This window comes from Cariama cristata, unplaced genomic scaffold (assembly GCF_000690535.1).
Source record: "Cariama cristata isolate BGI_N322 unplaced genomic scaffold, ASM69053v1 scaffold25778, whole genome shotgun sequence".
NCBI classification, from domain to species: domain Eukaryota; kingdom Metazoa; phylum Chordata; class Aves; order Cariamiformes; family Cariamidae; genus Cariama; species Cariama cristata.
In genome coordinates this window covers 42,509-56,863 of record NW_009631136.1, presented here as the reverse complement: position 1 = coordinate 56,863, position 14,355 = coordinate 42,509, and the positions used below count along the sequence as shown (strand labels likewise).

Here is a 14,355-nt window from a genome sequence, read left to right as displayed (position 1 = left end):
GGTTCTTGATTCGGGATCGAATGTCTCGTAAGGCATGGGCTGACAGTTGTGGGAAGTTATGGTATATGTAAGCAATGCCAGTTGGTGCATTCTGTAAAGAAAATCTATGAGTAGCACTATGGCACCTTACATGCTCAGAGAAGAGCCTCAATTTTGGTTCTAGGTGAGGTTGCCAGAAGGGGCGGAGAGGCTCAAACCATGATGCTCTGGCATTGAGGAGTTCCTCCTCCAATCTTCTCAGCTAAAGCTCAAGACTGAGAGTATGGGTCAGGTTGGTTGGAGGAAAAGCTCTGTTAGGGCCCTTCTCTTTTCTCGGGGCATTCGACTGTGCGCCTAAACAGCACAGCCCATTGGAGTCCTGCTTGTCCAACTGATGCATCACCATCTCCTTTTTCTTCTGTCTTCAGGTTATTTCCAGGATTTGTTGAACAAGTCGGAAAAGGCCCTTTATGATGCTTTTCCAAGCGTGTACGGAGAATTGTACACTCAAAACATGAAGGTCTTCAAGGACTTGTACAGTGAGCTACGCCGCTATTACCGGGGCTCCAACATCAACTTGGAAGAGGCCCTCAATGAGTTCTGGACACACTTGCTGGAGCGGCTCTTCAAACTGATGAATCCCCAGTACCATATCACAGATGAGTACCTGGACTGCATGGTGAAACATGCAGAGCAGCACAAGCCCTTCGGGGAAGTTCCCAGGGACCTGAAGGTGAAGGCAACCCGAGCCTTCATCGCGGCACGCTCCTATGCACAGGGCTTTCTTGTGGGCAGCGACGTGGTCAAAAAAGTGTCTCAGGTACGTTGGGGTTCTTCCTTCTCCTCCATCCTCAGCTTGGCAGGAGCCAGTCAACTACTGCTGTAGGGGAGAGGGGAGCATATTTCCCCTTAGGTTTTCAATACAAAGCAAGCAGGTATTTTTCAGTTTTATAAAACAAACTGCTTGAGGGTCACCCATCAGTGGAAGGGAGCAGCAAGCCTGGACTTCTACAGGCGCTGATAGCGCAGAAGCAGCAAGGTGCAGTAGAGTGCAGCAGAGTGCCAAGGAGATGTCAGTCACCCAGGCTGTAAAGCCATTCTGTTGTTTGCCTAGATTCCTCACGCTTCCCCGACAGGGAGACGGCATGCCTCTAAATCACGCTGCCTTATTTTCCTCCTTGATGGCGATATGATGTAGGGTGGGCAGAGCTGACTTGCCATGAGTGTGTTGGGAATACACACAGAGAGATGCGTTTCAGCGGTCGGTGATGGGATTGCCGTGTCTGTTTATGTAGCCGTGTATATTTGTACAGCTTCTGTGTACAGAGAGCATGAGTTTGTAATGTGCATTAGGATCTTCAGGGATGAAAGGTGCTATATAAATGTAAATTAACATGACTGAATCCAGGGCTTCAGGAGGAAGGAAATTGTCTGTATTCTTTACTGCAGAAGCAGCCTGTCAGAGCCAGAAGGTGGTGATTGTCCTGAAACAAGATATTCAGACTTTTCACACAGGTAGCAAGGAGAAAATCCATACTAAAAAAATGACTTGCGTACTGCATGTGGAGATGGCAATCAGCAGGTGTGAGAATCGGGGTGTGATTAAACTGTGAATGTAAAAATACGGAATCACAATTAATTTCCTCAGAAGGTAAGGCGTGGTAATGCATAGCAGAGGACAGTACTATTTGATGCAGCAAATCCAGACTTTGATCTCATGAAGAAACATTAATGTGGTAACAGTGACAAATGCTTTAATTTATCAATGTGGGACTGTAAAAGTGTTCAGCTACCCAAAAGTCTTTGTACATCTTATTAACATCACACTCTTCTGACACTTAAGACAGATAAAAGAGGGGAATGATGTAATTTCAGGGGGACCAAAGTAAAATATTTTTTATAAATCCTCTGAATGGCAGAGATTTCCAGCTCGATATGCGTGATTCTGCCTGTAGCCAAGTTTGGTGGGTAAAGCAGGCTGGCAGGGCAACTGCAGTCATGGTATCAGCAGAAGGGAAGGACCTGCGATACCGACACGCAGCATATTTTTCACCCACCTTCATGCAGGCTTTTGACACATGGGATTTTATTTTCAGTCCACCCTTTCTGAATTCTTCCCCTTTTCTTGGCATCGCTTGGCAAATGGGATGTAGGGTACACGATGAGTCACAGATCTTCTTCTTCCCTCTGCCTCCCCCCAACCTATTCCTCCAGGATGAAGGGTCTTCCAGGAGGGTCCCAACCATTCCTCTCTCTCACAAGAGCCCTCCCTGGGGTTGTAGTTAACCCGACATGTTGCTGTTGTAGCACAATCTGCATGAACTGAGTTGGGAAGCCTCAGCAAAGCCTCCCTGAGAGCTGATTTTGTAATGAAGGCCAAAACTGGCCCATTTCCCCTGTCTTCAGGAGTGGGTTTAGTACTTTAGGCAAGAGGGGTGAGAATGCTGAGGTGGGAAATCCATTTTATGGATGCCTTGGTAGCCCTCAGCTGCATCTAAAATAAAAGAACTGGTTTACCCACTTTCCCTTACCAGATGTGGATTTACATTAGGGCCAAATGGATGTGAAGTGCTGAACTCGATCCGCAACTGGCGCTTTGGTTTTAGTCATTTTTCATGTTGCTTTACACTTACAATCTTAGGAGAAAGTGTATAAGACTTTTGTTAAGAGCAGAGACTGAGAGTCGACTTTCCTGTCAAGTGGTAGCAGCGGTCTTTAAAAATGAGTCTTTGAAATTTCTTACAGAGCAGCGGTGAGTGTTTTGGTCAGGAAGTCTGAGAAAGCCTGTTTACATGGACACTTAGGAATAAATTACCTAGCTTTGGGCTTCTGAAAAATTAGATTACTTTGGTTTTATTTGTTTGCAAATCCGAGAAAAGCTACTGATTTCTATTAAAACCCTCCTGGTTTCAGCTTCTGAGACACTTCCAGTTCAGTGTTTGTCACCTGTATCCTCTCACTGTTTCATGTCCTTGTGCAGAATCTCCTTTACTGGGCATTCTAAAGACTGGTGCTGTTTGCCAGATTTTCTGGCTCTTAAAATAGGGAAGAGCCTTCCCTGACTGAGCTACAGGCAGGGATTTCATGAGATTTCTTTAATCCCTGCTACCTCTCTGCTGTGCCCAAGGACTGTTTCTTCCCCAGCCTCCAGCTGCCCAATCTCCTAGGAAGCCATCGCTTCGGGCAGCCCTTGGCCGGTGGCTGGTGGGCACGCAGGGTTAGGAACGGGAGTGGTGTGCTGGGAGCAGGCACGCTGCTGGGGATAAATAGTTTGAGGGCAGCCGGGGAGAAAATGGCAAAACCATTTTTCATTTCTACTGCCATCCTAGCTTTTAAGGCAAAGTCACCCTGACAAGACTGCAGGCTCTGGCACCAAGATCTAAAGCTTTTAATGCTACGGTTCCTGCCATCAACCTAGCCCCACGCTGACAGCCGCAGAAGCACTGCCATCCGTGTGCTGGCTGCGGGGGGGACACCCGGGGCACATGCGTGGCTGGTGTCGGGTCTTCACGGCCCGGGCAGAGCAGCAGGGCTGGGCATGGATGTGCAGGTTCGCACCCTGCCCTGGTACAGCGTTAGGGGTTACCGACGTGCCGCGTATGGGTGGGGCGGTGGGGCAGCATCTCTCTGTTCTCATTCAGGTTGTGCGTTTCTGTAGCTGTTCTTTCTGCACAAATTGCGGGTTTTTGTTTAAGTTGCACAATGCCAAGTGTGTTTTTCATCGTCTGCATGAAGTAGCAGATACCAAAACAGCAGCAGCCACAAAATCTGTAGTGAAGGGCACACAGGGAAGGGGCTCCCTCCCCCAGGGGTGCACACCTTGTGCTGCGTGCCAGGACAAGAGAGAAGAAATATCCCCGTTTTGTTTAGGATCCTTTTCTTTGGTTGTGAGATTGGCAGCTGCCCAAAAATAGCATTTGCTGCAACTTCGAGCTTCGTGTGAACAGGTGAAAGCCTTGTGCTGGGAGATTTGCTGCCTGCCAGCTGCTGCTCAGAGATCCACACTTGGTGCGAGCAGTTGCTGCGTTCAGCAACGAGAGCGAGAATGTGCTCCTGTGAAATAGGTGGTGTAGGTGAATTGAAATACTGCGGGGCAGGGAGGAGGCAAAACTGAGATGGTACCAATGGCAAGGGCTGAGAGATAAACCCTTATAAAACAAAAGGAAAAAATCCTCAGAGATATGTAGCATGATAAACAGGAATATCCTGGCTGGTTTTGTTATTTATTACTCACATTACGCTACTGCTCAGACATCTGAGTCTTAGGTCAGGACTGTGGCACAAAGTGCTGTGGGGACAGGTGGCAGAGGTGATCCTGTCTGCACCAGGGCACCCAAAAAGGGCAGTGAGACTCTGCACGGGTCCTTGCTGGCCTCCGGCATCTCGGTGCCATGCTCATGCTGCACCGATGGACAGGGAAGAGATCTGCCCCGAGCACCTCAAAAAATGTCCAGTGTCCTCAAATTCCCCTCGGAGACCTGACAACCTGTGAATCATGGGTGAGAGCACAGAAAAAGCGAAGAAATAATGTTTTGTTTCCAAAGGCAGGGAAAGGAGGTGTTTTAAAATGAATTTTGCTCATCAGTCAAAAAGTGAGTTATTAGGACAGTCTTTCCTTTGCTGGATCTTCATTGCTTCTTGCTCCTGAATTTTAAGTTTCCCCATGGTAGTGGGGATTGATATGAAGAAACACCAACTACGTAAGCAAGAAACATGTACTTAAATAATCAATTTTAATAGTTGTTTGTATTTCCTTTTCTCAGTAGATGTTCTTAAGGCTGATTCTCAGTTGAGTTTGAAGCAGAATAGGATGATGATTTTCTTTACTAATTATAAGCTTTTTCACTAAATCCTGTGTTTCATTTTACCAATGAAGGTCGTCTATCAGAACATTTCTATTTAAGCAATACTGTGTCTCACAATACATTTCAGCCTTATTTTTTAAACTTTTCTGTTGGTATAAGGTAAATGGCAGCTTTCCTATATACCATATGAGTAATTTTTAAACATATGGTAGGTCAAGCTGCATTTGGATGGGAACTGAATTCCAATTAAAAAGGCCCCAAAATAGAATTTTTATAAATGTTTCTAATAGTTAAGTGAATGTGCTGGACACATATAGAGAATAATGTTTATCTAAAAATGCTTTACATTTCCAACAAGTCAATAATATAACAAAGACAGTATTGTCATTCCTGGTCCTCATGTCCTTTAAGGTTGTAGCTATTTCTTGTACCCAACTTTTTTCCATGGCTTGGAAGGACATAGTTGACTTATGTGTTTCAGCTTCCAGTTGCTTTTTGGGTGAAGTAGGCATAAAATTGATCTGACTGAATAAAATGAAGTGAAGAATATAATCTCTTTCACACGCTTATGAAACCACTGTGCTAAAACAGCTTAAGTGCAGTGAACTCCTGTCCCATGTGCTCGGTGACACATCTCCATCCTTTCAGTGGCTTATCTTTATTCAGAGCATCAGCAGCAAGTACATACAACTGTAAATAACATTTTATTTCATTTAAAGGATTTCACTTCTGTAATAAAATTAAGGATGTATCTAAATTTGCCTCCTTTTGATCCTGAAAAGACAATATTAGTGTTTCTAAATAGGTCATAGAATCATAGAATGAAAGAATGTCCCAAGTTGGAAGGGACCCACAAGGATCATTGAGTCCAACTCCTGTCTCTGTGCAGGACAACCCCAAAATTCACACCATGTGTCTGAGGGCGTTGTCCAAATGCTTCTTGAATACTGTCAGGCTTGGCACTGTGACTACTCTCCCGGGGAGCCTATTCCAGTGCTCGATCACCCTCTGGGTGAAATGAGGTGTTATGAGAATGTTGTTCCATGGCACTGGCGAGTGGCAATATCCTTGTATCACCACATTTATTTCCTTTTCGCTGAGTGTTATCCCACCTCTCGCTTTGGAGCTGTTTAGTTTTTGCATGGCAAAGGTGTGTGTTTTTGTGTTATGATGATGACTTGACGTCAGGATGCCGTTATGCAGAGATTAGCTTTGCCCGAAGAAGCCATAAGGTGCCACAGTAAATTATCTCTCCCTGCAGGAGAAGCTCTCATCTGGGACCTGATCCCACCAAAGGAGGTAGCATTTTCCTTCAGGGAGACGATCTGTTTGCTTGCATGGGATTTAATAAGCCTCACACCTTCAGATGGCAGCTACCTGTACCTATAGACAGCTCTGCTTGGTAAGATACCATTCATCCAGGAATTCAGCCTCAGGTCTGGCCTCCCCTTTAAAAAAATGAAGGGTGGTAATGTGAGACGGAGTCTTGCAGGATCTCCGTGTGGGACACAAGTAGCAAGGAGCAGCAGGTCCCAAGGGTGCTGGTGTCACTGGCAGGGGTGGAGGTGGGATGCAGCTCACCACAGCCAGGTACAAGCAGCAAACTGCTGGAACGTGCTGGGTTTTTTCTTATTTTTTCCCTACTGTCATTGCAAACCACCGATGGTACTTTCTGAAAATGAACTGGTCAGTGCCTGTGCTAAAAGTTTGTGCTGCTGCAAACCCAGCAGCGATTCGTAGGGTAGGAAGTGCCACAAGCACCCTTTGCAGGCCTGGCTGTACTCAAGAGGAAGAGGACTGAAGTCCCAGGAGTTGAGAAGCCTGTAGTACTTCAGACACTCCTGCCTGTGAACACCCATTTCAGACTACAGGCTGAAACAAGCTCTTGCACCTTCAGGGACTCGTTCCTGCAGCACCTCCTGCTCTCGCTCCCTCCTGCCCTCGCACAGCCTCTGCCACAGCTGCCAAGACCTGCCCCATGGCCAGGCACCATGGGCACAGTGGGCTGGGACGTACCCTTCCTTGCTGAGGTTAGTGTCGCCTCTGCTGAAGTGTCTCGTGTTTTCTTCACGAGCTGTCCCTGGGCAGTTTGTCCACGGGATTGCATGGCTTAAAACATTTTAGATCCAAGTGCCAGTCAGCCCAATTCCTCTGCAAACCCAGAAGCTTTATATCCCTTTCCCCGAGCTGGCCGTGCTCCCTGCATCACCAGCCTACCATCAGCTGCCTCCTTGCTTTAAACCACTTGGTACAGCAGCTCCTGCAGCCCCCCACGCACCCCTCACAGCCCACTGCTCTTTTCCAGCATTGCTGCCTGTAAAGCTAGGGAGAGAGTTTTCCAATAACAATGGAATCTGTTTGGACAGATTCAAATTGAGCTGGATAAGGAGCGTGCAGTCTTGAACGCATCCTTACGTATTTCACATATTACCTTCCAGTATTTCTATCCGTTATTATGTTTAAATCACAACCTTCGGGGATTAAAACCCATAGGTGTTCTGAATATAATAGAAATAATGCAGGCAAGCAGATATATGTCTCCCATGTTTACCTGGCGGTTAAAAGTCAATTGAATCTAGTTTTCAAAGGATTGAATATTGTACCAGCTGGAAATAACTGCGTCGGATGAACAGAGCAGGGAGTGTGCTGAATAGGCAGGTGGTGGCTTGCAGTATTCTCCTCCGGAGGGAAAGGAGCATGACAGCAGCCTGTCTATCCACATGAATCTTCCTTGCTTTAATATCTGAAGGCAGTTAGGCACCAGACAGGAATCCAAAGGCACAGATCCTCCCAGTTAGCTGTGGGTCTTGCCCTTGGGTCTGGTGTCCCTCGCAGGCTGTGCTGCCTTCTGGAGCCATCCTCACTGCCCTCTGGAAATGCCCTCACCACTGGCTGCGGAGGGAGACGGGGCTGACTCTGCTCCCTGTTTCGCTGCCCCAGTTTGGCTGGATTACCCTAGCCTTAATTTTTTTTAATGTTTTTTTTCTGAGTCTGCAAAGTGGCCATTTGGCTGCTGGACTGGCAAGGATGGACTCAGGCAGTCTGTCTGGCCTCAGGCTTAACAGCAGCTCTGGTTTGCTGGAGCGCGAAGGGCATGGATTTGGCATCAGCCTCCATCCTCTGTGTCCCTCACCCTGCACTGAGCTGAACACAGCGATGTGAAAGCAAGAGGGTCACCGAACTGCGGGGTTGTCTCTGCCCTATGCCGGCCACCGGACCCCAGCACAGCCACCACCCAGCGTGCTGCACCTGCGCCCCGCTTGCTTTCCGATCCCTGACGGGGGTTTGGAAACATGCTTGATGTCTCTTGAATGATAGGCTTGCTGAGGCTTAAAACTCACTGCGCTCCAAGCGCTCGTGGCTATGCATTTGTGGAAGGAAGATGCAAAATAGTGACTGAAGTGATTATACAATTCATTAGACTTTGAAAGAATCATATTTCTGTCAGCCCCACAGCTGGTTTTTTAGAGTTTTATTCTGAAAGATTGGAAAGCTTGGTTCATTTAACACACGTCAAGGTGCTAATTACATCAGGGCTGGCATAAACATGCACAAGGCAGCTGCTGACCATGTGGCGGAGAGAGCGGGGTCTGCTCCCCGCACGGCGGAGGGCTGGGAGCACCTGCAGCTCCCGTGTCTTTCACCGGGGAAGCTGGGCACTGATGGCCTGGTGCACGGAGCAGCCATCACCCTGATTTCCAGCGTGCCCATGTGGACATGCAAAGAGCAGCACAGCCCTGCTTTTTTTGGTCATAGTATTTGAGGGTCCTTCTGTGGGGAGACTGTAAAAATGAAATGTTTCCCAACGTGAAATTGCCACGTTGCAGATAGCCCTGATCACAGAGCCAGCCAGCTCCCTGGTGAAACACAAACCTGTTCTCCCGGTGCTGTTCTTGTTATAAAAGAGAGGGCAAGACTCACTTTCTGAGCCTGTTCCTGGGTTGTTGATCGTCCTGCGGGCAGCTCGGCAGCGCTCCTCAGGGCCGGCCTGGCAGGATCCGCTCCCCTGCTTGGCCTTTTTTTGTAGCTGCTGTTCTTCATACTGACAACTTTATCCCAGCTGTATAATTCCAACTGCGGGATTTGGGGTAATTGCAGTGGCCATGAGCATCCACCTGCATTTCCCAGCGCACACAGCCTGATCTGTGAATTGAAGAGCTGCCCTGTTTTCTCTTAAATGCTACCCCAGAATGGTTTTTCACAGCTGGCAGGAAAAACTTACCTTACTTCCATCACCTGCCTTTAAAACATGCATGAGAAGGTAAGCGAGGGTGCTATGAATGCCTCAGCTGCAGCCGCCTGTGTAGTTGTGTTCAGCCCCTAAGCGTGTAGAGGTCTCCAGCTGTAGGTGCTTTCTGCCTCTGGCTGCCCAGCACACGGACCTGCCTCTAGAAAGCTGCCTGGTGTTGCTGGGTGCTTCTGGAGGTTAGAGTGGCCATTCAGACAGTAAGTCCTTCTACCTGGGAAAACATACCTGAGACTTAGTGCAGGCACATTTTGGCATATATCTGACATGTCTGGAGGTATTTTGTGTTCACCCCAGCCATCCCGCATCGTGCCAAAACCGCAGCCAGGTGCTACAGGTCCCTGTGCCCACATTGGGTATGCACTGCTCCTAGGAGGGTAGAGCCAGGAAGGGACTGGGAGAGCAGCCACGCGGCAGGGATATGGTCCAGCTCGGCAAATACTAACGCCACGCTGCAGAGAGCTCCCTGCGGGCCACCCTCATATGCCTTTGGGCAAAATTTTTAGAGGGGACAGAGCCCACAGAACGACACATCCACCAACAACGTTAGGGACTAGCTCAGTGTTCTCTCTCCATCAGCCAACCTGCCCGCATCCCCATGACAAGCCAGGGGGGTTGACAACCCTTCCAGCAGCCTGTATTTTTCACCCAGGCCCAAATCTCTCCCCTCTACCTAACCGTGCTTCCCCAGGGAAGCAAGGCACAGATGGCTCACAGCAGCCTGGGGGTAAATGTGCAAGGGGAGATGGGGGGGTAGGAAAAATACCAGCAAGAGCTCAGCTTATTTTATTGGTGTTAAATGCCTTTCAGATGTACTTAAAGGCCCCTGAAGGCTGAGGAGTCCCATCACATTGCAGCTAGGCTGCAGGTTCTCATTTGCTTTTAAGCCAGGCTTCAAAAGGAGACAGGATTTGGGGTTGGGTTTGTTTTCTTTTTTTTTTCTTTTTTCTTTTCTTTCCTTTGTTTGAAGCCAGCACTTCAAAAGCAGCATCTGCAGCTTGGCTGCAGGGTCTGGGTGCCAAAGGAGCTGACCACCTTCTGATGGGCGCAGGAGGAGCCTTGCCACCAGCTGCCTTGCCACCTCACAGCCAGCCGGAGCCAGGCATGCTCAGCCCGAGAGCCAGCGGCATAGCCTGACCGCACACTGTGCTGCTGCGCTAGCAGCTTGGTACTGCCACAGTTAAAACGATTTTCCAGATGCCTGTGGCTTCCTAAAGCTCAACCTTTCTTCGATGGTTAGGAAGCTGGGAGGAGGAGGGAGGATCGTGAGGTACAGAGCTTGTCCCAGCACTAGTGCCTCTTTGGTCACGGTTCCCCAGGGCCTTCCTCTCTGCATCCCACGCTTTGGTCTTTCCAGCCACCTTTTCAGGAAATAATTGGCTTGGATAAATAAATGCTTTTTGGAGTGAGGAGGGTGTAGCAGCTTTTAGCTAAAAGAGACAAAGCGCTTGTAAAAACACAGTAACACGCAAGACTCCTATCATCACTTCCATGGTCCTTTCTGTGCCCTGATATTACTCAGGGTGTTTCAGAGGCTCTTGAATATTTTCCAAGCAGTAGGCGTTAGGGTAACAGCAGAAAACACGTCTCCTCTTTGTGCCTCTCTGCTCTTCTGTGAGACCTGGCAAATGAGGTCCTAGTCCAGAAGGGTAAAAAACTTCCCACTGTTGTAGATTCAGAGAGGTCGGGGGTCAGGCCAGGAGGAATTGCACCCCGCTTTTGCATCCCTTGTGACTTGCACCAAACCTTACACTGAAAAGAGATCTACAGATCAACAGGTGTTGTTTGAAAAATCAACATATAACCTAGGTAGGTGCTTTATTTGGAGAAAGAGCAGATAATGGTGGGGCTGAGAGAGAAGTGTCCCATGGCTGTATAAAACATGCTTTTGTTGTCTGTGAGCACACGTATCTGTGCAAAGATGGGTAGCTTGGATTGAACAGGCAAATCCCAGGTTTGTTTGTTCTTTAAAGGCGCAAAAGAAGGATAAGAAGGCTTTTGCCTATGTTCTGGAAAAATCTAGTCCGTTTTGACCAGGGCGCTGCCCAGCTGCTGTGTGTCCTACAGAGACAGAAGTCCTACCCATCCCAAGAACCATCTGCACTCAGGTGGCTTCAGGTCCCTCGAGTGCCTGTGCAGGGCTATCTCGCCTGTTTGAGCTCAGGGCTTTCCCCTCCTACAAGTAGTTTTGCATCCCTGTGTCTTCACTTCAGAAGGTTTATAATTGTTCTGAAGTTATGTTTTAGGTAATATGAAGGATAACTTAGCTCTCTCCTCGAATGTGTCTCAATGCAGGGAGACAGAGTAGATGACTGCCTGCTATCCCGGAGCCTCCTGTGTTTCTGTGATTCTCTGCGTGGAAAGCATATTAATAAAATACATGGCAGGAGGGGGGGGGTTGTTAGAAGCCTTTCACACTGAATGTTTTCTGAATTGGCTGGGGGGTGGCAAGGAACCCAGCTAGCGACTAATCCCCCAGCCCATCCTCTCAGCAAATTGCTTGCAAAAGTCATTAATTTTACTGTAAGTGATTTAAACATTGCTCAGGAGGAGGAAAAATGAGGGAAACAAATGCCACTCTGAATGCTGGGAATTATGTGTTCTCAATTTTCTGTCGTATTACCTCTACACGTGCCCGTTCTCTGCTGGCTACCGTGCAAACGCCGGTGCCGAATAGTCGCATGGTGAGCCCCAGCTCAGCGGTCGCGGTGGGCAGCTGTGCCATGAGCCGTGCAAACCTGCAAGCAAGCCCCAGCCCCGTCCGAGACATAATATAAGAGGCTCTGCAAAGATCTTTTGCTCTGGCAAAGCACTTGCTTCCAGCAATTCACATCTGGTCGGGTGGCTCCATCAACAAAGCATGGGCACATCGGGCTTTGGAAAGTAGCCACGGAAAAGCACAGAGCTTGGCTCTTGCTACAAGCAACAGTCACGGGATAATACCTGATGACAACCTCCTTGAAATGTCAGCGCTTATGGCGGAGTGGGGCTTTTTATGAGGCAGCCACCTGTTCCCATTGCATTACCTCATTGCTTCTCATATCAACTACTGTATCGCCAGCTATAAAGTCGTTTTAATTAAAGTGTTTTATTGCTCAATATCGATTTGTACCCTATTTTGGGTATATCTTAGAAGATAATATTTTTTCCTTATCACTTCATCACTGGACTTACACTTTGAGGGACTGTACCCACTGATGTCACTGGGATCAGAACACAGTATGTGGATTTTAACTGAGCAATGATGTAGGAACAATGTATTTTTAAGCTGGGCTTAGCTTTGTTTGGCATAGTTATTTATACCTCTGACAACTGAATGAGGAGTGCCCTGGCTCCAAGCCATCTCTCTCGGTAATCTTTTTTTTTTTCCCACAGATCCTTGGGAAATGGCTTCTCCAATGTATTGTGCATTTCCTCTTGACATCTTAATGCAGTTTCTAGGTCACTGAGCTAAGAAAGGACTGTAGGTGCCACTAAAGTTAAAGGAGAACCATGTTCTCCTGAAAGGGGAACAAGCTACAGGCTGAGGCAGGTTGATGGTATTTAAAGAAATCAATTATTGTCATGTACTGTCTTCATGCTGTGCCAGATCATTTAAAGATGAAGAGATGATGTTAGCTTTCACTTCATCTGCAGGAGTTTGCGTGCTCCTGCTTTTAGGCCACCTGTGATGAACAGAGGACGTTGCTCATGGATCTGTCAGTTATTGCAAATCTGCAGTGGAAAGGCAGAGGGGCTCTCCATCAGATCTTATTGGGCCGGGGCCTGGGTCATAACGTTTCAGGGCTTTATAGAGGCTGCTGGCTGAAAGGAGAACAAAGAAGTAAAGTCTTGATGTGCAGGTGGGGGTCAGTTTCAACTTTACCAGCCTGGAGAAACTGATTCACTCTCCCTGTGGCGGTGTTACCTGGAATTGAGTCGGCATGGAGGGCATGTGGTCCCACGGCTCCGGCCTGATGAACTCTTCTCCCCAGGGCCACTACTGGAGCTGGAGCACCCGAGAGGTGAGTGAGCAGGAGAGCTGCAGCGCTCTCCCGCTTGTGTTGCTGTGTCCATACAGGAGAGGCTGAGATTCCTGTGTGGATACAGCATACCTGAAAAAACCCTGGAAGTTTACTGCAGCAGACTAATCCACAAGGACTAAGAGGTGTTTGAAGGGCTCCATTTGTTAACATACTGCAAGTCCCCCAAAGGGATGGTGCAGGGTCAGGGCTGGGAGGGGCTCTGGGACCCCCAAACCGCAACTCTCCTCTACCCTGTGTGGAGCAGAAGTCCACGGGCTAGGGTGGGTGGAACAGCAAGGACCTGAGCTATGGCCAAGCAAAACATGCGGAAAATACTCTCCAAAATTCCTTTCGTGCCCTCTCATCTCTCTTTTCACAGTTCATCTCTACAGCCTGCCTGTGAAAAAGGAGTGCTGCTGCCAAGAGGAGAGGTTTGAGTAGTTCTTTGGGGAAAGGGTGTAGAGCCTGGCCTCTTCGACCTGCAAAAAGTAATACTTATCCTTTCTGCCAACAGATTAAGTTGAACACTTGGCACCTGCCAGGTTCAGTGGAGCAACACCTGGGGGTGAATGTGTCACCTGCTCGTCTTCTAAAAGAGCTGGGGTTATTTAGTCTGGAGAAGAGGAGGCTGAGGGGAGACCTGATCACTCTCCACAATGACCTGAAAGGAGGTTGTAGCCAGGTGGGGGTCAGCCTCTTCTCCCAGGCAACTAGTGACAGGACAAGAGGGCATAGTCTGAAACTGCACCAGGGGAAGTTCAGGCTAGAAATGAGGAGGCCTTTCTTCCCAGAAAGGGTCGTTAGGCATTGGAATGGGCTGCCCAGGGAGGTGGTGGAGTCACCATCCCTGGAGGTGTTTAAGAAAAGACTGGACGTGGCCCTTAGTGCCGTGGTCTAGTTGACATGGAGGTGTTAGAGCAGAGGTTGGACTCGATGATCCCAGAGGTCTCTTCCAACCAAATCGATTCTGTGATTCTGAAGAGAGGCTCTGGGGCAGGGGAGCAGGGCTGAGGGGTGCCGCCTCGCCCAGGGCAGTGTGGCACTCCGCTGTCCTGCAGGAGGTGAAGCCACCTTGCAAGAGTGACAGGCTGGTGGTACGCATGGAGCTTCTCTCTGACATCCAGAAATGATTCTTGCTGGGGTGCAAAGCAGTTTTTTCCTCCCAAACCCTCAGGAGCTGAGCCTGAGCCTCAGGGGCCATTGTCACCCGGTGCTCTGCCTGCACCCCCTGCCCCAAGGCAGGTGGCGACGGCCTGCAAGAGCTGCATGGGCAGGAGGTGGCTGCTTTGCGGGCACTGGCGTGGATGCCGGCGGGGGAGGC

The 14,355-nt window shown here is 48.7% G+C and overlaps 1 protein-coding gene across 1 annotated transcript in view; it reads left to right on the top strand.

Annotated features, from left to right (window-relative positions):
- Nucleotides 1–407: 407 nt before the first annotated feature.
- The window catches only part of GPC1 (glypican 1), a gene marked incomplete at its 5' end in the record, with an annotated part of 28,128 nt that continues 14,180 nt past the window's right edge, over nt 408–14,355 (top strand). The window contains one exon of the mRNA XM_009705847.1: nt 408–799. Coding sequence (XP_009704149.1) covers nt 408–799 — 392 coding nt within the window. The remainder of the gene's footprint in view (nt 800–14,355) is intronic.